The sequence below is a fragment of the Drosophila willistoni genome, chromosome 3R, assembly GCF_018902025.1.
Source record: "Drosophila willistoni isolate 14030-0811.24 chromosome 3R, UCI_dwil_1.1, whole genome shotgun sequence".
Classification (NCBI taxonomy): domain Eukaryota; kingdom Metazoa; phylum Arthropoda; class Insecta; order Diptera; family Drosophilidae; genus Drosophila; species Drosophila willistoni.
Genome location: NC_061086.1, coordinates 16,753,692 through 16,778,453, shown reverse-complemented (window position 1 = coordinate 16,778,453; position 24,762 = coordinate 16,753,692). Strand labels below are relative to the sequence as shown.

Sequence of the window (24,762 nt, the reverse complement as noted above, 5' to 3'; positions counted from 1 at the left end):
AAAAAACCAACAAAAAAAATTTGAGACGGGAGATGTTTGGTTTATTCGTCTGTTTTTTTGTCAGTTGAAGCACACGCTTCCACTTGATTCGGAATCGGTGTACATGAGTAAGTGCACTTGCCTGCCTGCCTATCTGTGATGTTATATCTGCGTACACGATATCACGCCGACTCCCCCGGCTCCGATTCAGACTCGACTCAGGAACACGCGAGCTGGCTAATGGTAGCAACTTTACCGGCGATGCCGATGCCACCACATAAGCCCCTCTCCAAAAGAGGTTATGCAAGAGCGCAGACCAGACGATGTTTATTCATACAATATGTTCAGACTTTGCTCATTTTTCGCTTTTTTCTACTACTTTTTTTTTTAGGTTTTTGGTTTGTTTGTTTGGTGTCATTGTGGCCTGGAAAGCATCACAACAACAGAGACAAATTAGGCACAGAGAGTGTTGGAATTAGTTGAAAATATTGTATGAAATGTGGCAAATGAGTTGGCCCTAAAAGCGTCCATTTGTGGTTACTGACTTTCGTCACTTTCGTACCAAATCATAATAATATTTTGATCTAATAACTGACTTTTGTTGTCTTAATAAGGAAATTAAATGTCAAAATGATTACCGCAAATTTTGTTTATATTTTGAAATGCACCGAGACTATCAAAAAGAAGAAAAAGTTATCTGGGGGTTAAACCATTACACTAGCAATCATCCAACTAAAAACGCTTAAACTAATATTAATCATCCCGCTTAGATAACTCTTCCACCAGTTTGGCACTTTGGGCTTTAATCTGTTTGCGATTTGGTACATTGGCCATCGTTTTGTTCTCCTGCAGGAGATCTTCTTCAGGCACTGCCTGCTGTTGCTCATCTGGACTGGCGTGCTCATACATATCCAAGCTGGCCAAGAAATCGGCATGATATTCCTCCACATTGCGCTTAATGGTAGCTGGCTTCAGTTCCACAGTATAACCCTTCATTAGCTTATAGATCTTTCGCTTCACTATGTGCATTATGTTGTCAACTAATAAATGGAAAGATATACAAATTAATATATCGATCTTACAAAGCGATAAAACTCAACTGTTTTCTTCGAAAATCTCTGGAGCAGCAGCTCGCATGTTAAGCATTTCGAATTTAAGTAATGGCAATTTCAAATACGAATTTGGATACTGGGAACGTATGAGTTTGGGTTGACGATCCACATGTCGCAGTATTTCCACCAGATTCCAAATGCTTAATCTATATGTTAAATAAATATATAAATGCATTAAGAAATCTATTTAAATTGATCATTTCCAACCTCAGCATGACATAGGCATCAGCACGATTCTTGAGATGCTGTAGAGTCTCCTGTTCGAATTGTTCATCTTTATGCAATATTTTCTTCAAGTCCTTAATACGTTCCTGCCGACTAAAACGAAATTATGTAAATGGTAGTCCGGTCTATATGTATATTTGTAATAATTACTTGATCTCTTCTTCGGAAAGATTGTTAACCAAAACACCCTTAAGAACACTAGCGCATTTCATTTTAGTTTCCAACATCTCGTGGGCCAGGACATCGTTGACAATCATTCGATGCAGCTTATCATTGTTATCCACTTGGCTCTTCATACTGAAAATCAAGTATATGAAAGGGAAACGAGATAATTGCCAACTAATTTAACACTCACCGTGGATATATCTCTCTGGCCTGAGAGCAAAGGGTCACAAATTTCACCTCCTTAATCGTCTTTTCGATTGATTTGAGTTCCAACTTTAGTATCATCATGCTCTGCGTTTCACGTACATATCGCTTCAGATTTGTGGTTGGAGCTTGTTCCTCCTTGGCCTTTGTGTGTATCTGACTTGGCGAATTCGCTGGCTTTCTCAGTGCGGACAACATTTGCAACTTGGCTTGTAAATTTTTGCGGGACTTCTCCTCCATGTGACGATATTCTTCATTGAGCTCCTTGAACTTTGCTATAGCTGGCATACCAAGATATAGAATATGTTTAATAAAGTTCACTTGATCTTCCATATCAGAGCTGAGAGATCGGAGTATAGGCTCATAAAATATCTCATCGTGTAAGAGAACTTGTATCATTTTCTTATAGGTATTATTAATAGTCTTTATGGCCTTCAATCGAACATTAGAGTTTTCAATTTTTTTCAAAAACACACGAGATTTGAGTTCCTCATCCAATACGAATTCATTTTGGTACTTGATACGATTCTCCAACATCGCACGCTCTAGCTATGGATAATAATACTATATCTATAAAATTTAAATTTTGGAATTAACTTTCTAGTTTTAGCTACCAGCAAATCTTTGTAGTGTTTTTTCAGCTGATCCAAACGAAATTCCAAACGATCCCTCTCTTTACGCAGGACAAATGTTCGCTGATTTATATTGTCGACCACAAGATGTATGGGCATTTTCTGGTATAAACGCTGCATATCCCTATGGTTAATAAGGAAATTGCGTATTTTATGTGTATTATCATTGGCAATGATGTTCTGCAATTTGGTCCTTCCATCGCGACATTGCAACTTCAATCGTCTATTCTCGCGAAAATAACGCAAACGATTAGCCTTCGATTCGTGCGATTTGAATACCACTCGACGAGCTTTAGTTTAGACAAAATTTCCATCTTTTAATTACCATCGTTGAGTATTATTAGATCAACTACTTACTTAACAAATCGGTCATTCCCTTGAATTGTTCAGTTAACGAATTCGGTGTCCATCTTTCATCCACCATCAAATGTTGACGAACATAGGACATACCAAATAAGCCATGGAAACGCAAGGCACGCGGATGCACTGGTTTCGGTGCAAGGACATCCTTCTCTTTGTCGCTTTTGGTCAGGGATGATATACCCTTTTCACGCAAACTGCAAGGCATTTTCTCTATTATATATTCTTAAGCCCTATAATTATATACATATATCTATATACGAAATTAGACAATTGCTATGTTAATAATAAGCAAGACTACACAATATTTTGTGTGTGTGAATTAGAAATTCCTTAGACAAGAATTCAAGATAAGTTGTGACAGAAATCGAGAGGAGAACTTAAACTCTCCAACCAGCTCTGTCTAAAATATCGGATCTTATACAAAACATTTTCCAATACTAATTAAAGTAGTATTTTTAACTCCTTTATCATTTAAAGATAAAGATAATAATTGATTCAAATTTTTAATCATCGACTTTGATGGCCTTACAGTTTCAATAAACTGTTGTACTTTCTATAAATCAGATTACAAGCATATGGAAGGTCATTTTCGAATCTTTTTTCAATGAAGTGTAAAAATAATGCCTTTCCATTAAAACAGAGGATACGTCCATATACTAAGTGGATAATATTTCGAAAGTCTTTTGCATGGCTTCTTCTTTTACAGAGAGTTCTGAAACAAAATCATATGTAAATTAGTTATTAGACTTTATACAGTAACTAATACATTTTTCAATATTTTTCTCATTCCATACAAACCATAATTTCAGAAAAAAAAGCATTTTATTTTACACATTTATTTTGCACTAACATTTCATTATCGTTTTTGTTGTTTCTTCTGTTTTATACAATTACAGGATAGTATGTTTATTTTACTTACTTATGTGGCGATGAGAGCTTGAGTGCTTGTGTTTCAATCAAAATTTAATTTAATTTCTCTCAAAAGTTCATGGCAAAATATTGTTTTGTTTTTTTGGTACTTAATTTATAGAACTTTTAAATAACATATATATGTTCTTTGTTTTTTTTTTAGTATTTATATAAAACTAAGTACATGGAAACAATTTAACATTTCATTTTGATTTGAAAAAGTAAAGGGCTGATTTTTGCTGTTTTGTGGTATAATCATTTTAAATGTGTGTGTGTGTTTTATTGCACGTCTTAAATGTATCTACAAGTTCCATATATATATATATAAATTTGGTATGCCAACACTTTAAGCTTTGTTTTTTGTTTTCTTTTGTTTTTGGGTAGGTCTTAGTTTTTCTTGCTAAATTTTTACTTTGTTTACTTTTAAATGAAACATCAACAAGTGGTCGCCTTGGTTTGTGCAAGTTCTCAAATTACAATTTTAATATTATTCAAGGTAGATGCATGATTAGATCCCAATAGATATATATGTATATGTAGGTATGTATAGTAATAGTATGACTTGTTTTGTTTAGCTCAAACTCTGGCGTCTAAATATTGTCGTAAAACGTTTCTCTAATTTCTCTTTGTCAGTGTATAATTTAGCTAAAATGTACATTGATTTAGGGGATTCGCTTTAGCATTATTGAACAAATTCCTTTGATGATTGTTTGCTTTTATTATTATTCTTAATTCAGTGTGAGTCGGTGTTTAAAATTGTGTTGCATGCTTTGCGGCTTTCAGTTTAGATGCTGAAATGTATTGCCTACTTCTTGTTGGAGCATAAATCAAATTTTTGGGAAACCATTTTCCAGTTTTCTAAACCAAATAAAAGTAAAAAAAAAAAACCAATCAAAATGAATATGCCTTTCATATATGTATATATTTTTAAATTTTATTTAAACAGCTGAGAGTGTGGAAAAAACTCGGCTCTTATGTACATACACATATCGAAATGATAATTAAAAAATGAACTACGTATTTTGTTGTGTTGTTGTTGTTGTTTCTTTAGGTCAGTTTTAAATAAATGGCTAAATACAACAATATTCAATATACGTTGTATGATATTCTCTCAATAACATTTAATATAAATATATATATTTATATATAATTGTATATAATTATAGTATGTATACAGTGTTTTTGTTAGATGAATGCATTTATAATTTCAGTAATCAAATTCTTCTAATACTTAAAATCTTACAAAGAAAAACGATTTTTCTTTTGCCGTTTACGCAAATTAAATTTTGGACAAAGAACAAAAACAGAACTAATCAATTAAACAATTTGTTGCTACCATGGAATGCACATTACAAAATAAATTTAACAAATTTTGAGAGTATGCCACAAAAAATAGGCTATAAATAACATAGGGAGGAGGGAACAAAATCAATATATATATATATAAAGAGTTACATGATTTACTTCGGCTTATATAGACGGATTAAAATATTGCAAATTATTAAAGCAGCTCACACTTGAACCAATCGTTTCGCCGCCCGTTCAGTTTGACAGTGTGTGTGAAAAAACAGCGAACAGATTTCGTTTCACACTTTTCTTTTGATAGTGATGATTGGCATAGGACACAACTACAGATTTTTGTAAGTTTTTTCTTACAGTTATAGATAGATAGGTAGATATTTCACATAGACTACCATTTCGTTTAGCTATATTATGGAAATTTTTCTTTTGCTTGCTTGCGTCTTCAAACTATTTTCATATCGTTTCTCATTAATATATATATAGTATATAAATTGGTGTATACATAAATAGTCAAACTTATGGTTTTTTTTTTTTTTTTTTGCTTTTGTTGTAATAATATAAATATATAGTATATATATATATTTATGTATGTATATAGCAATTTGTTTTGTGTTTAACATTATTATAGAATTTTTTTCGTTTTTTTCCAATAAATTTGTTGTAGCATTATAATTTTCATTATTCATATATATCATTATGTTTGATGAGGTTTTCATTTTTGTGTGTGTGTGTGTGCTTATGTGTGTGTTAAAGTGTTTGTTGGTATGCGGGGGTGTGGTGGGTGTTGTTGCTTGACATCTTATAACGCTCCAAATGGATCTAAGGGTACACTTTTACCACCACTGCCATTATGTGTGGGTTGCATCGGTTGCATTATCCCCGTGGTGGCACCCGCCGATAACGGTTGGATTGGATTACTGTGCGGCGGCGGCGGCGTTGCCCCCGTCATCATTGTCGTCGGTGGCACCCCAGTCAAAGGGGCTTGCTGTTGCAGTTGTCCCATCACCGGCATCCCCTATAAATATCCATAGACTCAATTATTCATTTTATACTTTCAAAAACTAGTTTGAAAATTCAAAAAGAAAAATCATAAATCATGCAAGGGACTCAAATACTTAAGTCTAGGACAGACGCAATGCTACAACAATTTTTCTTTTTGTTTTCTTTTATATAGTTGGTAGTCAGATAGAAAGATACAACTGAGCAGGGGGAAAAGGGGGGTCGGCTGCGGCGGCGGTAGAGTAAGAATACCGCTGTGGAGTTGGTTTTCGGAAGTTTAGTGAGAGTGATAGAGAAAGGCACACAGAACTAGAGATAGAGCAAGTGAGGGCGAGTGGGAGTGGGGAAAGGAAGAAAATTTCTACACACATTTAAAAACCGAACGAAAACCAACTAAAAATATACAAGAAATAAAATTATAAAATTGATGGTTTAACAAAATGACCAAAACCAAAGTAAATATATACAAATATATTTTTGAAAATTCTTGGATTAGGCGTATAGGTCTCTCATTATACGATTAAACTTCGTAGGTCTAGTAGTAGTAATAGTAATAGTAAGTAGTAGTATAGTAGTTGTGATAGGCTCTATGATTAAAGGTTAATAACATTCTTAAAATATATATTTCAATGTGGAAATAAAAAATCGAAAAACTCGTTAGATTCAATGGAAACTTAGGAGGAGAAGAAAAAAAAAACCGAAAGATTCAATTTAATTTCCAAAGTAACAGTTGAAAAAAAAAATTAAAGAGCAACTCAAACAATTACAAAATTTTTAATGTATTTTCTTTTGTTTTTTGGTTTTAGTTTTCGTAAAAGTTGTTATAATTTTTTTATTGTTCATTTCATTGGATTTGTTACGTCATTTTCATTTTCTTACCTGCATATAATTTGGCATAACAGGATAACTAGCATGTATATACGGATGATTGATTGTGATTGGCGCAGGACTTACTGTCATGCCATGTGCCTACCGATTACACACATATATAAAGATATATGTATATATATTTATATATATTTATGTGCATAGATATATGTATATATATTTGTATTATTTGAAACAAACAAACACAAGTCAGCGGTGTGAGTTGTCAATATAGATAGGTTTTGTTTTTTGTATGATTTGGAGTTTTCAGTTTTGAGTTTTGCAGTATGCCGATGGTGGGATAGTCGAGATACACATATATATATATTTATGCATATATAGATATATAGAAAAGCGAAAACATAAAATAAAGAAAAGAAAGTAAGTGAGATATTTTATACAATTCAAGTAGACATAAGGTTAAAGTAAGGTATTATGAAACAAAATAAAATGATAAAAATAATTTAAAATTATAATGTGATTTGTTTTTCTCAGTCTGGCCTGAGCAGTGTTCATTGTCTAGCGAGGTGTTCTACAACAGTTAGCCCTAGTGGTGCTCACTCTTCACCTTGTTTGGTGTGTTTGTTTTGTTCTTTGTTTTCAAGGGAGTAGTGAATGAATAATAACATAATTATATAGAGCCTTAACCAATCAATTGATATACCAAATGGAATGCCTTATCTTTAAGTCAGTCTCACATAAATGAGGATCTACAGAATAAAACCATTTTTGAAAAAGAAACATTGTAGCTTAAGAAAAGTCATTCAGACATGTTCTAATTTCGATATCGGTTGGAAATAAGTGAAATATTTTTCATCAACTACATATAAGCGGACAAATTGCTTAGAAAACAAAGGCGAAGGGATATATCAATCACAATAGACCAAATAATCAAAGTAATCATCAATCAATCTTGATGAAAAATTGCAATTAACAAAATAGTTGCATTCCATTTGGCAGACAATTGTTAACGTGGTTAAAAACAACCTGCAAGGACTTGGCATCTAGAAATTTTCAAATACAACATTTAGATTTCAAATAAAACGAACTAAGAAATTGACTTTTTGGATACAAATTTTAAAAATCGTTTTGCAAGCAATTAAATAGATTGTCAGCCAAATATCAGTGATTAACCAAGTAGTTCAGGTTGTTGGTGCATTTTTTTTGGAAATTATACAACAAACGTAAAAGAGTATTTAGACATGAATTGTTGTTGGTGAGTGGTGTGTGTGTGCTAGTGAAGGGTGATACAATAATATATATAAAAAGAAAAAATAAACTAAAAGTTGTATATTTAATAACAGAATAAACTAATAAACTTGTCATTTGTTTTGGGCATTTTTTTTGTTTTTGTTTTTTGCTGTTTTAAATTTGATTTTTCGTCTTCTCATTTGTTTTGGGCACAAAATTTGTTAATATAAGAATTCGATTTACACTGCGAGTAAATTTGTACTTTTCTTGATTTATCGTAAGTTGCTTTTTTTACATTTTCGTAGTTTGTTGTAGTAGTAGTAGTAGTAGAGTAGTAGAAGAAGAAGTAGGTAGAGGTTAGAGTTAGAGTTCAAAACTCACCATTGGACGATAGCCAGCACCAGTTGTAGCCGCCATTGGTTGTGGTGTCCAATTAGCACCTGGTTTCGCTGTATTTTTAGGTGAATTCCATTGCACGGGTCTATGTGAGATATATAATGGGGTAAGAGAGTAATGATTTTAAGAGAAACGAAATGGCATTGTTTGGTTTTTTTGTTTTCTTTTGGTACTAATAAGTAGTTAGAAATTTTTCGATTTGTTTGCTTTTCAAACTAAATATGTATTATGCACAATTTGTGGAGAAATGATTAATAGTGGATAGTGGAGAATGGCAATGGAATGGAAATTTTACATAACATTAATTTGGAGGAGTTTTGGTGGGGCTATGTACAAGGATTTGTTGGGAGAATGAGGTGAGGAGCATGACTTGTGATGGATTCTTAAGCTTGGAAAATGGATGAAACAAAGTTCTCTACTTTGGGGAAAACGAACATTTTAAGGATGCAGAAATCGTTAATGTATCGACATTTAAACTACCGACATCTTCAAAATATCGTTATCGGAATTGACAATTTGTTCGCTTACGATTAAGCTTAAACCATTTAGATCGAAATTACACTGAAATCGTTTATTTATGTAGACAAAACAGCTTGAATCAGAGGAGCGACTATTTTGGTATCCCGATTCCATTGAAATATTTACTACAATTATCGATACAATATTACTGCATCCCTAGGTTTATTTTGTATGTAAATTGATGTTATGACTTTGTACTCTCATCTTATTTCGTCACTTTTAGTTACACGCGTTAAAATGTAGTGGTAGTTAGTTGGTCAGATTAGTTAATCGCTTTTGTTTTTTCTGTTCTTTGTTGTTGGATTTGTTGTTCTTGTAGTTTTTTACTCACTTTGCACTTGCTGTTTTATTAATATTTAAATTATCAACTAATGACATTAGTGAACTATCCAAATCGCCAGTTATAATCTTGCCAGTTGTTGGTTGCTGTTGCTGCTGCTGATGGGGTAGTTGCTGCTGCTGGTGATGATGTTGTTGTTGTTGTTGAAGGAATTGTTGCTGCTGTTGTTGTTGCAATGTCAGCACTGAATTGTTGCTATTCGGATGTTGATAACCTGTAGCGACAATATTCATTTGATTGCTGTTGTTGCTCGTGCTGTTGTTGCTATTGGCTGTAGCCGGTTTCAAGACATCACCCAAAGCATCGAAGCCTTTTGTTTTTGTTTGTTTAGTTATTGTTTAACGTTGTTGTTGTTGTTGTAGCCATTTCACCATTTTTTTGATTGCATTGATTGATTGTTTGTTTTTTGGTTTAGCAGACATTTATACACAAAATACACAAATACACAGAATGAAGCCAATGAGAAGCCCATTAAATTGATTTAAAATTTGCGTTTTGAAACCGTAATATTTTCATCGGATTGTTTTTTTTTTTTGTTTTTTGTTTTGTTTAGAATGCCATAATAATTGTAATATATAAACATTTGATATGCATATACATATATGAAATATATATGAATTGGTTTTTGTTTTGTTTTTGTATTATATTTTGTGCCACCAACATGAGACAAATGTGAGTTTTCATGTAAAGTAAATAAGAATACACACAAAAAAAGAGAAAGAGAAAAAACATGTACAAAAATAAATAAATATATGCAAATATCCTTTTTATATATGTATATATTGGTCAGTTAATATGAGTTATGTATTGGGAGTATTAGTTAATGTTTATTTATATGTGTTTTAGTAAGGCAACAACACAAAAAACAAATTTGAATTAGTTACAACAAAAGCAATTAAAGGTAGCAAGAAAATAAATAGACGCAAAACGCATGCCATACAAACTAACAAAAAGTTAAACAAAATGTATATAAATATAGCTAAAAGGCATCTAATTTAAAAGTTAATTTTGTTCTTTTCCCAAAATCTTTCTTTGTATTTAAATATTTATTGATATTATGATGTACTTATTAATACTTATAACAAGTTGTTATATGCAACTCATATTAAGCCTTTTAATGAAAGTCAAAAGTTAAAAGTACTTGAATACATTCTTAAAGCAAATAACTCTGATTCAAAATTCGTACAACGAATGAAACGAGTGTCAAAATTGGTATTTTTTGGGCAAAAGAAGGTGAATAGATTAGAGTTCAATTAAGATTGAAACATAACCAAGTTTTAATATGAATTCCAGTTTCCAGTAATTCAAATTATTATTACACCAAGTATAACTTAGTTTTAAGGGTCCTTTAACTCTCTAAGAGTCCAAGAGGTCACTCTATTCGCTTTTTGAACATTAAATATTTTGTTGAAACGAGTGAAGTGAGTTGTAAGTCCATTCCAAAATTGAATGACAATGTTCTAGTAATGTTTCAAAGCCTTTCTCCGAAGAAGAAGAATCTCTTATATGTATATTTGACTTTAAGCCTATTTTTCTTTATAAGTAGCTGTATATATTGGACTTATAATAAGCAAATGGGCTAACAGTTCAATTCATGCAAATATAAATTCCAAAATGGACAAACGGATGGAAATTTCTGTACAAAAGAGATTACCCAAATTAAATTTATAACTTTTAATACCAGCACCTAAAGATTTAAACAATGGCTCAGACCAAAAGATGGGAGCCAAGTGTCTTATTAGTCTCAAAAACATCAGTCTAAAGAATCTAAAATATTCGATAAATTAAACAAATACTTCACGTGTTTTTTTTTAAGATATGGAGAATTAAACTACTTAAAACTGTAAAATTTTAATTGCTTTCGAAACTAAATTGCTCCAAACAAATAACAAATACGAAAAAAAATAATAAACTTATCAACTTAGCACACATTTATGTAGTTACACAAAATAGAAGACACATATACATGCATACAAATTACACACTCACACAATTTGTACACAAGAAATAATTATAATTATGTACAAAGAACAAATTAAATATATAAAAGAAATAAGACTTTTCACATAGGGACATGGTACGATGAAGGACAACTTCGAGCAACTTTTCAAAAAAGGCAATAGAGAGAGAGGCTGAGATTCGGTTTCAGTTGAAACATTTGAATGAAAGTGATATACATATATATACGTACATTTATGTAGGGGCAAATATATATACATATGTATGTATATACCCATACACAACTACATTTTAAAAATATATATATATATACATATACATATGCATAGAAAGACGTGGCTATTGTGGCTGTTGTTGTACGCGGTGGTAGGCAAAAGCGAGTGTCTTTTCTGGCTATAAGAAGCAAGTGATTGACTGAATGAAATTGCATTGCATTCGTCTTTGGTTGCAACAACAGTGCCAGCAGAATATTCATTTGGTACGGCTGGAAAAACATTCACCTGATGGAAAATGTGCCGTAGTTGCTAATATCGATTGTTGGTGTTGTAGTTGTTGTTGTTGTTGTTGTTGTTGCTGCTGCTGCTGTTGCTGATAATGTTGCAATTGTAAAGACTGTTGTTGCTGTTGCTGCACATAGAACATCACTTGCTGTTGTTGCTGTTGTACTTGCTGTTGCTGCTGCACCATAATATCATCAAAAAAGGGATTTGCCAAGGGCTGAGAGGCTGATTTATGATGGGAATATTCCAATTGCAACACAAATATATAAATTTGTACCACATACATATACAGAGTATGTATGAACATATAGTAAAAGGCGGATAAAATAATTGTGGAAGAGTTAAAAATTAAAATTAATTAATATAAAGATTTATCTTATAGAATCGTTCAATAAATCGCAACAGTCTATACGAATTCACACAGTTATTAAAAAAAAAGCAATATCTCTCCTGGATGATTCTTATGAATCCCTGCCCACGATAAGTTACACACGATTTCACATAAGAGATTCCTTTCTTTCTGTTCAATTGTTTAATTCTTTTAGCATCGAAAGTAAATAGAAGTAAATGCCTCTACTAAGTAAATCAAAATTTTGGATAACTTTGATAGAACAAATGCCTTGACTTATTGAACGATTTAGACTATAAACCAAACAAAGAAAAAACAAATTATATAAATATATAATAACAAGTAAGAAGAAAAGTAAATTAATTAGACACACATACATCAGAACTAGCTTTTGCTTTGGAATCTGTTAACTATTCTGTATTAAATTAAGTCATGCGAAAATGTGCTAACAAGTAATAAAAATAAAAAAATACAACTTTTGCCAAGTTAAAGAAATATTAAACAAAAATTGTTTTTAGCTTAGTAAATGCCTCCAATTATTTAGTTATTAGTAAACCTTCGCAAAAGTGTATTAATTGTTTAGTTCATATATTAATTCTGAGCTTGCAGTTAGTTAGTGTGTGTGTGTGTGTGTATTGTTTAATGTTTAAGGAGAGGAACTTACCTGCCGGTTCCGTATTACCGAAAACGGATGTGAAATTACTATCGGAAACGAAGGCATTTGTTGCAGCAGCAGCTGAGCCATTGAAACCTATTTTCGTTTGATTTTTGGTATTTGGTATATATATGGAGAGAGAAATAGAGAGAGAGAGAGAGAGAGAGAGAGAGTGGGGTGGGAAAAACAGCGATGAAAATGAAGAGTAATAAATACATTAGACAATATAAAACAAATTCAAAAATTATGAAATCAAAATACTTAAGCCATAAAATTAAAATAACAAAAATTAAAAGAAAAAAAAATAAGAAATAACTCTTAATAAAAACAAATTTAAGGGAATTATGATATTGATAAAGCTATATGAGAAAATATTGCAGGACGTCTACAAAGAGAGGACGGAAGAGAGTGTGTGCGAGGGTAAGGAGGTATAGATTGTGGGTGGTTGGTGGTGATGGAAAACTTTGGGCTGGTGCTTCCCCCTCTTTTGGGTTTTATCATTTTTTTCAGGTCTGACCACAATTAGGACAACACTTCACATAGTTTAACTACACTTATCGCTATTTAGATATACACAGCTTGAAGGATTCAAAAAAAAAGGAACTTAAATGGAAATCATAAAGAAAATCATAAACATGCTACCATTATTATGCATCCATAAATTATTAGCATTTAATGCAGCACCTGATCCAGCGACACCTCCTCCAGCTGCAGCATTTCCCTCGAACATATCGGCAAATGGATTGCCCAACTGCAGCAAATCATCAGAGGCCTTTGTGGTCGTGGCAGAGCCTTGTGTGGCCGCTGCATTAGCAGCGGCTGGCTGTCCAGACGCAGCACCAAACAGATCAACTATCGGCTGACCAGCCTGCGAGGCTGGCGGTGACGACAGAAAAGGATTTGTTAGTGCAGCGCTAGAGCCACCAGCACCGCTACTAGTGGGCGATGATACCTTGGACTATGGCAAACACAAAGAAAGGCGTAAGTAAATAGGAATAAATATATAAGTAATACTCAACTAATTCTCACTTACTTTGTATTGGTTCATGGCGGCTTCTTCTTCGGCCAAAACTTGGGCTTTCAGCTGTTCATCAATGCCATTGGTGGCATCAAATTTACTCGAAGCAGCTGCTGTTCCAAACGCCGAGCTGGTAGAAGAAAGCGCAGATACAGCGGATTTTACATTGCGTTGATTGCTACTGGCCAAATGATGTGAAATTAACGCAAACGGTAAAAAACATAAAATAAAACGAAAAAATTTAATCAAATGACAACACTAAACATAAGATAAAATAAAACAATAACATATAATCATAATAATATCATTCCAAAAGTAAATAAGATGTAATTTAAAAAATTATTTAAAACATAATAAAACAACACAAATTGAAAGTTTCTTTAACCCAGTTTTGACCGGCCTGGAATCCCAAATCTGTTATCAACAAATGTTAACCATTTGAAGGTTTTAGGCTATATGCAAAAATTTTTAACGAACTAAGACTTAAATTTGAAATAAGATGATGTTGATATTGTACAAGATTTTTAATACGAAATTTGGTCATATAGGATAACATGAGATCTCAAATGAATAAAGCATTTTAAAGCCCCATATAGACCCCAAAAACAAAGAAATAAACAGTATTTTATCCCAAATGTCAACAAATCAAACTAACTGAACAGTGGTCAAAAATGGGTTAAATTATTAAACATTATTTGAAACAGGAATCCTATCAAGTAAAAGAATAAGTCTAAACTTAAAAAAACACTAAAATATCGTGGAAAAATAATGTGTTTTTGGTGCGATTCATTTAGCTTTTTTTTTCCTTTTAGGTTTACCTTGATGATTGTGTGGGCGTATTGGCCGCAGATACTCTACGTCCTTCAAGAGCGGCCAAGTGCTGCTCTAAAGCATCTAACAAAGAGCTGGGTGCCTTGGTCAAATCGGGTATATCGCCCTTATCAATGCCAACATTCTGTTAAATATAATTTCAAGTGAATTTCACATAGAAAAATTCTCCTCTGATTTGTTAATTTACCTCGGCCACCTTTAAAAATTCACCCACACGATCCATGCGCACCAAGAACTTCTTATACAAATCCAATGCATCGCGTGCATGCTTCTTATTCATATCGAAATACTTTTCTAGCAAATTAATGATGCCATCATTATAGCAGGCAAACAGACGTATGAGATCGCGAAAGAGTAACATGAAACTCATGTTAATAACACCTGCAATATAATGAACGTATTATGCTTAGATTTAATCAAATTAATTTGATTATACCATTGGATAAATCATTTGATTGGCAATCAAACTCTAAAAGTGCATCCAATTGTGCCTGCAAAACTGGCAATGTCTTTAAGAGTTTTTCGGCATTCATGCTCCGCAATGAGCCCTCCTCTTTGCTGTAAGAAACAACGAATTAATTATTAGATTATTTATTACATAGGAAATACTTACCCACGCTTGACTTTGCAAAAATCAAATGCCATGGCTCGATAGGAAAGCGATTTTTCATTCAAATATTTGGCATATCGTCTTATGAATGGGGACATATCGTAACCTATTGGAAGGTTTTCATATATAGTTCTATTAGTTGCGTTAAAGATTCATCACGTACAAATATGTACAAACACACACATAGACATAGTTAATTTTAGTTAATTGTTTTTTGGTTCTTTTAATAGGTTAGTTGTACAAAATTTCTAATGCCAAATGATAATTAAATGATGTTAGTATTCGTTTAAATTAGAACAAAACCATAACCTCACGAATTTTGCTAAAATTATCACCAAAAATTTCCATTTCTATGTTGGTTTTTTTTTTTCTTTTTGTTTTTTTCAATTCTATTTACTTAATACTCACCCATTCTGCCACCTGGAACTCCCATGCCACCATCTGTATTTGATTCGATTTATTGATACGACATTATTTAAGTTCATAAATAATATTTAAATGTGATTTTTTATAGTTGAGAATGAGTGTAAGTAAGCAGCGCCATATTAATTTTATTTAAAAGGTGTATTAATTATACAAAAAAAAAATAGAAACAAATGATTAAAGCCAAACACACGCGCAGCAGCATTCATCAGAGAAGAATCAGAATAGATATAGATATAGAATGATAAATAAGCATTAGTTTTGTGATATTTTTCATTTTTGAGAGGTGAGAGGAGACGGGGGTTATTATTGGAAAGCATCGAATATCAATTTAGGGTTTCTTTTGGGTTATATCTATATAGGATATGAATGGAATAGAATAAAAAAAAACTTCAATAGTTTTATACCTTGCACAGTTCCTTTATCCAAAAAGGAGCTGAGATTGAATGTTGAATTGCTCGATGCCAGATATTGCATAAATCTCTGTAAAAGTTAAAAGAACAGACATAAAGTAACGAATTAGAAATTTATATTAATGTTAATAATACAGTTAATTATGAATAGGTATAAATGTTAATCACATTCTTAATCTACATGTTTTTGGTTTTGAAAAGAATGGGTACAAAAGTTTTCTTTGTATAGGAAAGACGACCAAACAACCTAATCAAATTATTATTATCTTTAAGTTTTTGTGTTAATTAATAAAATTATTGAAAAGATAGATTAATTTACTACAAAAAGTAAATACAGTGTGCCTAAATAAATATGAGTATTTCATTTGTAGATGACAACTTTTTTATGATTTCTTAAACTTATTTTATGAAATTGTTTCACATTTATTGGCTTTAATGGCAAAACACATGTCGCATTTTAATAGATGGATTGAAAAAACCCTGCACAAATTGAAATGGACATCTCCTCGTTTGCTTAAAGGAATTTTTGAAGAAAAATAACATTTTATTTGTTAATATCAGACAAAATCCGAAGCTGGTAAGAACCGAAACCATCTCACTTGAGATGAAAGCTACAGAAGAGCGGGCAAATGGTCATGGAAAACTCTACGAATGGTGTGAGAATTACAAATTTTAAATGTTTGTTGCATAAATAGAAAATATCAAGCTTTATTATTAGGACTTTTGATTTTTGGAAATTTCTCTTCTTTTTTAAACGACGACATATTTTCCACATTACATATACCATAATACTAATTACATTAGTATTTGAACTAAGATTACAAGCCAAAATAATAAAAACATATCTACATATGAGATGCAAAAAACTAATTTAAACGACGAATTTAGCAAGAGGAGCGTTAGAGCTACTTTGCCGTGACTTAGACAACTCTAAAGGTAGTCAATATTTCAACGAAATAAACCCATACAAAATATCAAATTTGAACACTTTTAGTTAACATCTTTTTGTATTTGTTAAATAAAAGTGTTAAAATTTGATATTTTGTATAGGTTTATTTCGTAATGTATTGGTTTTCCTTCTTTTTTGGGATTCCGGTTTTGACCTATTACAGAAATTTCCACATTTTGTAAAGTTTAATTACTAAAGATTTAAAGTGGGCCTATTAATTCGGGAAAACAATTTATGCATTTTGTATATATGTACATAAATATATATTCTGAATGACTTGCAATGAACGCGGTAAACTGAAGTTATTTCATTCATTAAATTTAATTTTAATCAAAAGATCATATAGTATACTACCTAAATAATTGATAAGCGAACTCTGTCTTTATTGCCTAAGTAAGTGTAATGCATAAATCAAGAATTGTCTCTCTCTCTCTTTCTCTCTGAATCAATTGATCTTTTTGTTACGAAATGTTTTCATTGATTCTCAATGCTCTCCCTTATTCACAATTACATAAATGAAATGGAAACCCCAGCAATGACCCAAAGAGCATTCTCGCAAACGCTCGATTTGACTTGACTTGACTTGACTTGTACTTCGACTTCGACTTTACTTTAACAACAAAGGAAATATGCAATTATGTAGCGCCAAATCAAAGTCAACAACCCAAGCAAATAACTAAACAAATATTGTATAAGTAAGACAAAAGGCAAAAGAAAATAATGGGAAGCAAGTCCAATCAAATGAACACGCACATATACATATAAGAACAACAAAAATTAATAATATGAATAAAAAAAAAACTGTACGTGACCTTTTTCTGTAAAAATGTACGCCCTCTCCCACTAAAGAAATGAAATGATTTAAAAAGACAAACAAAGTAACCGCAATATGTCTACTGAAAGTGCAAGAAGCTGTCTAAAGTGCTGAGATATATTTACACAAATTCTACATACAACTAGTCAAAGAGCTCATACAAGACGCCCCCAATTTCGATGTATGAAAAGGGGCGGATCGGTATATGATAGGGACTATTGGAGTGATGACTGCTTGGAAGAACTGTTGAGAGGTCTTGGGTGTATTTGTTATCTTTTACAATGTTTACAAACATTTAACAAATTTTAAACCATTGAAGTCAAGATTTAAAAGATCTAAAGAACCGATTAGAGTTGTTTCAGAAGTCAGTTGAAGAATAATAGTTGATATAGTAAAAGTATGAAAAATAAGATACTTTATGATTTAGGCATATTTGAATAATAATTTTTACAGATTTTCATTGAATTTATAAAATTGAGAGATAAATTCATAAATGGTTCTTATTTAGAAAAGATGTAACATTTTACGGAATTTTCTAATAAATATTTATTAATCAAAACAACACACAAAATAACTTTTGTAATAAATGTGTAGCCCACTGCTGCAAAATGAATTTTATATACAGATTCTTTTTGTTGTTTATACAAACCTCATTGCCATATGCCATCAAATGATGTGTGGTTATCAAGGACTTGTAGACAACCACCCAATTGGCGTTCTGTGAACGTTCGATAAGTAAATTGGCCAAATGTGGAATCGAGACATTCGGTTCGTTTGTGCAATGCACCAAATCTGCAATGAAAATAAGCAAAAATGAATTTAGAATATGTCGTATTACAATTTAAGAGAAAGTGAGATTGTGAGTCTGAGGAGGAGAAAGAGAGAGCGAGCGAGAGAGAGTGGTTCTTATCGGTGACTACCCGACTGGGTCCGGTCATTATTTAGCAGCTGGTTGCTTGAGGGCTTATCGTTTTCTCGGACAACAAATACAATTTCAATTTGGAATTCTGATATGTACGTTTCATGTTATTCGTCTGTGCCGGCATGTAAATATGCAGGATGCAGTATATATATATATATATATATAAGTATCTTTTTATATGTGGCGGAAAAACTTTACCCTGATAAAAACTAACTAAGCTGTCCAGAGGAAAATGTGTGTAACCAAGCAGTAATTAATTTGCAATTTTAAGGGGCGTTCAGTTTTCATATGTATGTATGTATATAATAATCTACGACCTCATATATTTCGGATTCATATCAGTTTATGGTACAGAAATGTTATTAGAGAACATAAAAGAAATTTTGATAACTCTTTTCTAAGAGGTTTGCAAATGTTTCACAAACAAAGAAGTATACGAAAAAATTTAACTTGTGTACTTAAAAAATAAATTTAACGTTTCAATCTTAGATTTATATTCTGCGAAAAAGTGTTTTACAAGTATCGTAATATTTTAATAAGTACTGATAATTGATATTGCATGAATGTTATTTTTACTGTTTTTTTCAATTCTTCAGAGTTAACAAAAATTCCAAAAACTCGACGATAAAACTTTAATTAAACTATTTAACGGCATTGATTCAATCACGAACTGTCGGGGAAACACAAAATATTTGTTACCAATTCCCCTCATTCATTCATTTGCTTTAAAGCATCGTAACCATCTTGGCTAATTTCAATGAGAAGAATCTTAACAGGTTTTCTTTCTTTGTTTTTACATTTCTTCTTCGTTTTAAAGCCCAAACCGAAAATTCGTAAAGAAAAGAAGCGCGAGAAGAACCCAACAAAAATAAAAGGTTTCCTAACAAATCTACCTGCTGTGGGCATGTAAACACTGAAATCTACTTTGGGGCTTCTGCTTCGACATTCGTATACCCCTTAGACGATAAACTGAAAGGAATTCGTAATAAACAACTAAAAGTTATTGCCATTACTACCTCAAGCCTACCTCAACTTTAATTTATGACCGATAGTATTGCATTTTGCAGTACTATTTATTTTATTTGTGAAAATAAGTACGGTACTTGACTAAATAACAGATTGAGTAAAAAGAAAGTAAAATTTATTTAATCAACTATATAATTTTAGTTCTTGACTTTACTACCTCAATGCAAGTCTAAGTAGTAGAGGGTATGGAAAATGTGAAAATAGACAAGAAAAACTTTTTGAAGAAATTTAACTTTTGATTGATTAAGTTTAGTTTGATTTAAAACCGACAGAACCTTTTCTTTACTAGAGCATAAAGTTTGTTTTCGGCAAAAGGGCAACAAAAGAATGCCAGCTGTCGGGAGGGGGGTCGGTCACAGTGACTGCATATGTACATTCGTATGTATGTACGTGGACCACAAAATGGCTAAATGGAATTGGTCAACAGTTTCTGATGAGTCATGCAAAGGCAAAACTTTTTCTCTACTCTTTTTCTTATTTTTTTGCAAAGAAACAGGTCAACATAAAAGAAGCTAATAAGAAAAAGAATATCATCAAAATCATCGTCTGATTATAGTGTCTCCAAAAACCCAATCAGAAATTGTAGTAAGTCATTAAAATATAAAATAGGTGGGAAAGAGTGACGTGAGTGGGAGAAAGAGAGAGAGAGTGTGTGTAAAAAACGTGTGCATAAATTAAAGAGACAATGACATCGAGGCAATGATAAGACAACAACAACAACAAACACATTGCGGCTTATAGTAGGCGTTACAAGGCATTACAGCCGTGAGAAAGTGACGTAACATTAGAAAGAGAAAAGCTAATCAGAGTGAGAGTAAGTAACATAGAGAGAGATAGATAGAGAGAAAGAGCGGGACAGTATGGGTGGGAAGGGTAAAACATGAATGACAAAGCAGCTGAGACACAGGTAAATTGAGAGCACTTAGTCTGCTGGTTAACGGCACCTTGTGGATGCCAAGCATAAAGCGACAGAAAGGAGGAAGAAACAAAAAGAGGAAGAGCATGGAAAATGAAAGCAAAACTTTTCATACTGCTAAGTTCAACAAATTATCATTTAATTAAAACAGCTGTTGGTAAACTTGTTTGGCTCAGTGTGCCAAAAGGCAAAGGAAAAACTTGCAATTGCCTTTTTGGTTGTTTTTATAGTTTTTTTTTTTTGCTTTGGTGCCGTTATGTTAATGAACAGTTCTATTTTTTTTTTTTGTGGGTGTTTTTGTGAACTTACAATCCAAATGCTTCTTCTTCGGCCCAATGCATTCCTCAGTTGTGGCCTTGCACACAGACTTGGCGAGTCCTTGGCCCGCAAGGCTGTGACGGGCAGCCAGCAGCCTGTCGTTGATTGTTTGCCCAGCCATAGTCATGATGAATGCTGTTGTTTCTTATTCCTCTCTCCTCTTAATTTATTTGATTAATTTAATTATGCACCCAAGGAGCGGACACGAAAAACACTCACTCACACACACACAAACACTCTCGTTCAAACACACACACACGCACTGCGGGAGCAAAAGAATTGATTGAAAATTGTAAGACACAGAAGAAAAAAAGACCAGGGACCACAAGAATTTTTCACTATATTTCAAGAAATGTGGGTGTGATTTTGTTTGATTTTCTAGCAACCCGCACTACGAAAAAACTGTTAATTGCCGCGTTTGCAATGAGCTCTGTGTAAACCGGTGCTTAAAGCTGCAACGCGTTAGTTTAATTTTTTTTTTTTTTGCTTAAAGATAGATATTATTGATTGCTTGGAAAATAGAGCAAAAATCGAGTAAATTATCGAGAACCGAGCAAGTAATCGAAATCGCGCAGGTTATCGAAAATCAGGGAAATTTAAGTGTGACCAAATTCGCCCAGAAAGATTTTGGCATTTTTTGCGCGACAAAAAAATCTAGATTAAAAAACGCGGGAACAAAACCGCTAGCGTTTTAAAACGCGTGAGTAAACCGCTTGAACACGTTCGAGTTCGCGAGCAGTGTTGCCAAATCAGCTACTTTGTAGCTACTTTTTAAAGTGGGACAATTTAAATAATATTAACTTGCAAAATATTGAAAATACAGAGAAGTTCTGGGCCGAAGTTTATAATTATTAAGACTCGACCTTTACCAATCCATATAAGCTAGCCCCGCATTAAAAACTTTGGTGGTGTTCATCGATCATATAATACCAACATTGAATTAAATAAGTTAAAATTTTATTTAAAAAAACTGTTTTCATTTTAGCTACTTTTTTTTAGCTATTTTTTACGAAATTTTTGTTCGCAATTTTAAAACGCTCCAACATGTTCGAGTTCGCTAGTAAATGTTCGAGTTCGTGAGTAATGTTGTGTTTAGATTTTTTAGCCAAAAAAAAAAACCAATAACAAATAAATAATTAACAATTAAAAAATGTTGAATGGAGAAATTACACACACTTTCGAGGAGAACACATGCCACCTGGTGATACGAGATCCACATGCCAAACACAAGCCCAGCGAAGAGGAGCAACAGTCGCAGCCAGGCACGGACGAACCGACAGCACATGTCGATCGCATTAGAAACTGCGATATATTTATTGACTCGCATGATTTGTACTTTTATGCAGATGTCAAGCTTTTCAAGTGAGTCACCTTTGGCATCTTTATCCATGGAACACCCTTTTTGATAATCAATCCTGTTCAATTTTCAGATTCCACAGTCGACGCACATTTGATCTGAAAGAGCTAAAAACGCTGCATATAAATTTTGATACACAAAAGAACTGCTATCAGATTGACCTGCCTATCTTGCCTTCCTCGCCGACAGCAGACGATGGTGGTGCCGCTAGCGGTGAGCCTGCGCCTGGCGGTGGAGCAACTCCCAAACCAAAGACCGTACGCAAGGAATATATAGGTGCCCTACAGGTCCCGTTTTTGGCAGACTGGACGTTGGGCAAACTGGACAAGGAGATCGTTGTCCAGGAATGGAAATTTAAACGTATCACCGATCAGTGCCAATTGCATCTCAATGGACACATTGAGCGTGCCTATAAGCTGACCAATCAATTTGGCTATGGATTCGCCAGCAAATACAGTGGGCCGTTGGAAGCCAGCGAAGTGAGTAAAAAATTAGTGAAATCAGGGATTGATTTTATTTTATCTATCCCTTCCAATTTGTAGCTGGATAAATCCACTTGTCGGATAGCTGAACCGCAGCGACTTAGTCCATTTCAACGACGTTTAGATCGACTTGTGGATGAAATGAAACGCTTCTCGCGAGATCAATATAAAATGAATTTCGTTGAGTTGCAAGTTCCGTCGGGTCATCAAAATCCTCTGCGCTATAGAGCGAAAATCTTGGAGACTTCCATGACCCAGGAGCAGGCACATTTATTGCACAATTTAAGCCGTTGCCAACAGAAGCAAGAAGATGAGCCACTTTACACTCGCCTACAGCACAACGAGATTGATTGCGGCCTCATTAGCATTATGCTGGCCATATGCTATGACGTGAGGACCACTAATAATGATCCAACCTGCGAATCCGGCTGGACGCGTTGCATTTTGTGTCCATTAATTTGCTATTTCGAACAATTTGACAACTACAGGGATGTAGTGGTGGCATTTTTGCGTCGCGTGATAACCTATCCACTGTATAGAAACTTCGAACTCGGGCGTCAATGTGTACGTGATGCCATTGAGGTGCTCAGGGGAGGAAGAAATTGGTTGATTAATCAATTACTACTGACCCATCAACAATTTGCCACTAGTGAACCGAGCCGCGATACCTTTAATAGCCTTTATATAGAGGATTATATACGCTATGTAAGCAATACGGAGATATGTACAGACGATCATCTGCGCTTATTAGCTCGCAATGTGAAAAATGTGCTTATGGACGTAAGCAAACGGCATTTGGGATTGGGCATCAATGAGATTGAGACTGAATTGATCAAGGAACTGATGCAGGAGATGCGCTTGGATGCCAATTCTTCAGCGCAGCAGCAGCAGCAGCAACAATTAGAACTACAGGTACCAGGAGCTGATGATTTGGATGCAGATAATGATACATCGGGGCAGGAGGATGAGACAACGACTGATGATGATAGCGTTATAACCGATTCGTTTGAATCAATGGATATGGATATGCGATTAATTGAAAATGAAATTGTTTACTCCGTTGATGACGTAGATGATGACGATGAAGACGACGACGATGACGATGATGAAGATGATGATGACGATGAAGAGGAAGATGATGATGAAGACATCGACGGAGACGATGATGATCGCAGCAGTTCAACCTCAAGCAGCGATGCCGAAGGAAACAGCGTGATAGAGCAATGTAGTAACAGCAATAGCGAAGCAGCCCTAGCATCACCAAATAATTCACAAAAAATCCTGCCCACAGATTATCATTAATAATGTAAACTTAATGTCAAAGAACGGAGGCTAAACAGTGATTACAATTTAAAAGAATCAAACTAAAACTCACTCACACACACACACACACAGACACACGTACACAGCACCCGAGGTGTTCACAGTTTAAAGGGAGGGAGAAAAGAAACAAGCTATTTATGTTTCCACAGCCACGCCCCCCTTTTCCTGTAGTGTCCACACACAAACACACACACACATAGGAACAGTTCTTCTACCACTTAAATACATAAATGTGTACAATAATTATTTTTTTTAATCACATATATTCTTCCTTCCTCCTTAACCGAAATTTGAAAATATTTTTGCTGTAAGAATTTTTGTGTAGATCTATAAAAACAAACAAAAAATTAGCATTTAAAGCATAAGGACAAAAAGAAAATATGTTTGAATTTTAAATTCTTCAATCTGAAATCGCAAAACCATAGTTGTGCATTTTTGTATATACATATATATATATATATCTAAATATATTTATATAACTACTATATCTATTGTTGGTGCTGAAAGCAAAAAAAAAAAAAGAAAAAAAACAATGAATAACAAAATGGAAATTTTATTTGAAGTAGAAAGATGTGAAATAAACATAATAATAAACGATCGAAAAGTCATTTACAATTAAAACAATTAATGTTGTATAAAAAAGTCAAAAAAAAAAACAAAAAAAAAACAAGAATAATACCTACTAATTATAATA

At 33.2% G+C, this 24,762-nt stretch overlaps 3 protein-coding genes across 19 annotated transcripts; 1 reads left to right on the top strand and 2 right to left on the bottom strand.

Annotated features, from left to right (window-relative positions):
• Positions 1 to 625: 625 nt before the first annotated feature.
• Positions 626 to 3,022, bottom strand: LOC6650338. The gene is made up of 7 exons (XM_002074184.4): positions 2,675 to 3,022; positions 2,300 to 2,607; positions 1,672 to 2,234; positions 1,467 to 1,613; positions 1,299 to 1,409; positions 1,080 to 1,237; positions 626 to 1,019 (listed from the first exon to the last, which is right to left on the bottom strand). The coding sequence occupies exons 1-7, from the start codon at positions 2,883 to 2,885 to the stop codon at positions 733 to 735; spliced, it is 1,785 nt and encodes a 594-aa protein (XP_002074220.1). The 5' UTR covers positions 2,886 to 3,022; the 3' UTR covers positions 626 to 732.
• A 1,470-nt stretch (positions 3,023 to 4,492) lies between these two features.
• Positions 4,493 to 21,442, bottom strand: LOC6650337 (phosphatidylinositol-binding clathrin assembly protein LAP). 17 transcript variants are annotated; one of them, XM_023180049.2, is made up of 16 exons: positions 20,898 to 21,442; positions 18,374 to 18,516; positions 15,956 to 16,031; positions 15,534 to 15,566; positions 15,129 to 15,231; positions 14,952 to 15,073; positions 14,703 to 14,896; positions 14,503 to 14,639; positions 13,700 to 13,865; positions 13,309 to 13,624; positions 12,676 to 12,762; positions 11,663 to 11,887; positions 9,195 to 9,513; positions 8,330 to 8,429; positions 6,770 to 6,859; positions 4,493 to 5,906 (listed from the first exon to the last, which is right to left on the bottom strand). In XM_023180049.2, the coding sequence occupies exons 1-16, from the start codon at positions 21,031 to 21,033 to the stop codon at positions 5,691 to 5,693; spliced, it is 2,463 nt and encodes an 820-aa protein (XP_023035817.1). In that variant the 5' UTR covers positions 21,034 to 21,442; the 3' UTR covers positions 4,493 to 5,690. The 17 variants fall into 17 exon arrangements, with proteins under 17 accessions (XP_023035817.1, XP_023035825.1, XP_023035820.1 ...); XM_023180057.2 differs by having other exon boundaries at positions 9,195 to 9,417; XM_023180052.2 differs by having other exon boundaries at positions 13,351 to 13,624.
• Positions 21,443 to 21,978: 536 nt separating this feature from the next.
• Positions 21,979 to 24,523, top strand: LOC6650336 (protein SHQ1 homolog). Its single transcript, XM_002074182.3, has 3 exons — positions 21,979 to 22,268; positions 22,337 to 22,742; positions 22,806 to 24,523. The coding sequence occupies exons 1-3, from the start codon at positions 22,057 to 22,059 to the stop codon at positions 24,045 to 24,047; spliced, it is 1,860 nt and encodes a 619-aa protein (XP_002074218.1). The 5' UTR covers positions 21,979 to 22,056; the 3' UTR covers positions 24,048 to 24,523.
• Positions 24,524 to 24,762: the final 239 nt, after the last annotated feature.

Excerpts from the sequence above, each read along its gene's own strand:
- LOC6650338 (XM_002074184.4), bottom strand. The coding sequence starts at position 2,885 with ATGCCTTGCAGTTTGCGTGAAAAGGGTATATCATCCCTGACCAAAAGC. Across the intron at positions 2,608-2,674 it reads GGGAATGACCGATTTGTTAA|CTCGTCGAGTGGTATTCAAA; the intron begins GTAAGTAGTTGA and ends TCTAAACTAAAG. Across the intron at positions 1,020-1,079 it reads AGAGATTTTCGAAGAAAACA|TTGACAACATAATGCACATA; the intron begins GTTGAGTTTTAT and ends TCCATTTATTAG.
- LOC6650337 (XM_023180049.2), bottom strand. The coding sequence starts at position 21,033 with ATGACTATGGCTGGGCAAACAATCAACGACAGGCTGCTGGCTGCCCGT. Across the intron at positions 18,517-20,897 it reads GAAGAAGAAGCATTTGGATT|ATTTGGTGCATTGCACAAAC; the intron begins GTAAGTTCACAA and ends TTTTCATTGCAG. Across the intron at positions 5,907-6,769 it reads TTATGCCAAATTATATGCAG|GGGATGCCGGTGATGGGACA; the intron begins GTAAGAAAATGA and ends GGATATTTATAG.
- LOC6650336 (XM_002074182.3), top strand. The coding sequence starts at position 22,057 with ATGTTGAATGGAGAAATTACACACACTTTCGAGGAGAACACATGCCAC. Across the intron at positions 22,269-22,336 it reads GCAGATGTCAAGCTTTTCAA|ATTCCACAGTCGACGCACAT; the intron begins GTGAGTCACCTT and ends TTCAATTTTCAG. Across the intron at positions 22,743-22,805 it reads GGCCGTTGGAAGCCAGCGAA|CTGGATAAATCCACTTGTCG; the intron begins GTGAGTAAAAAA and ends TCCAATTTGTAG.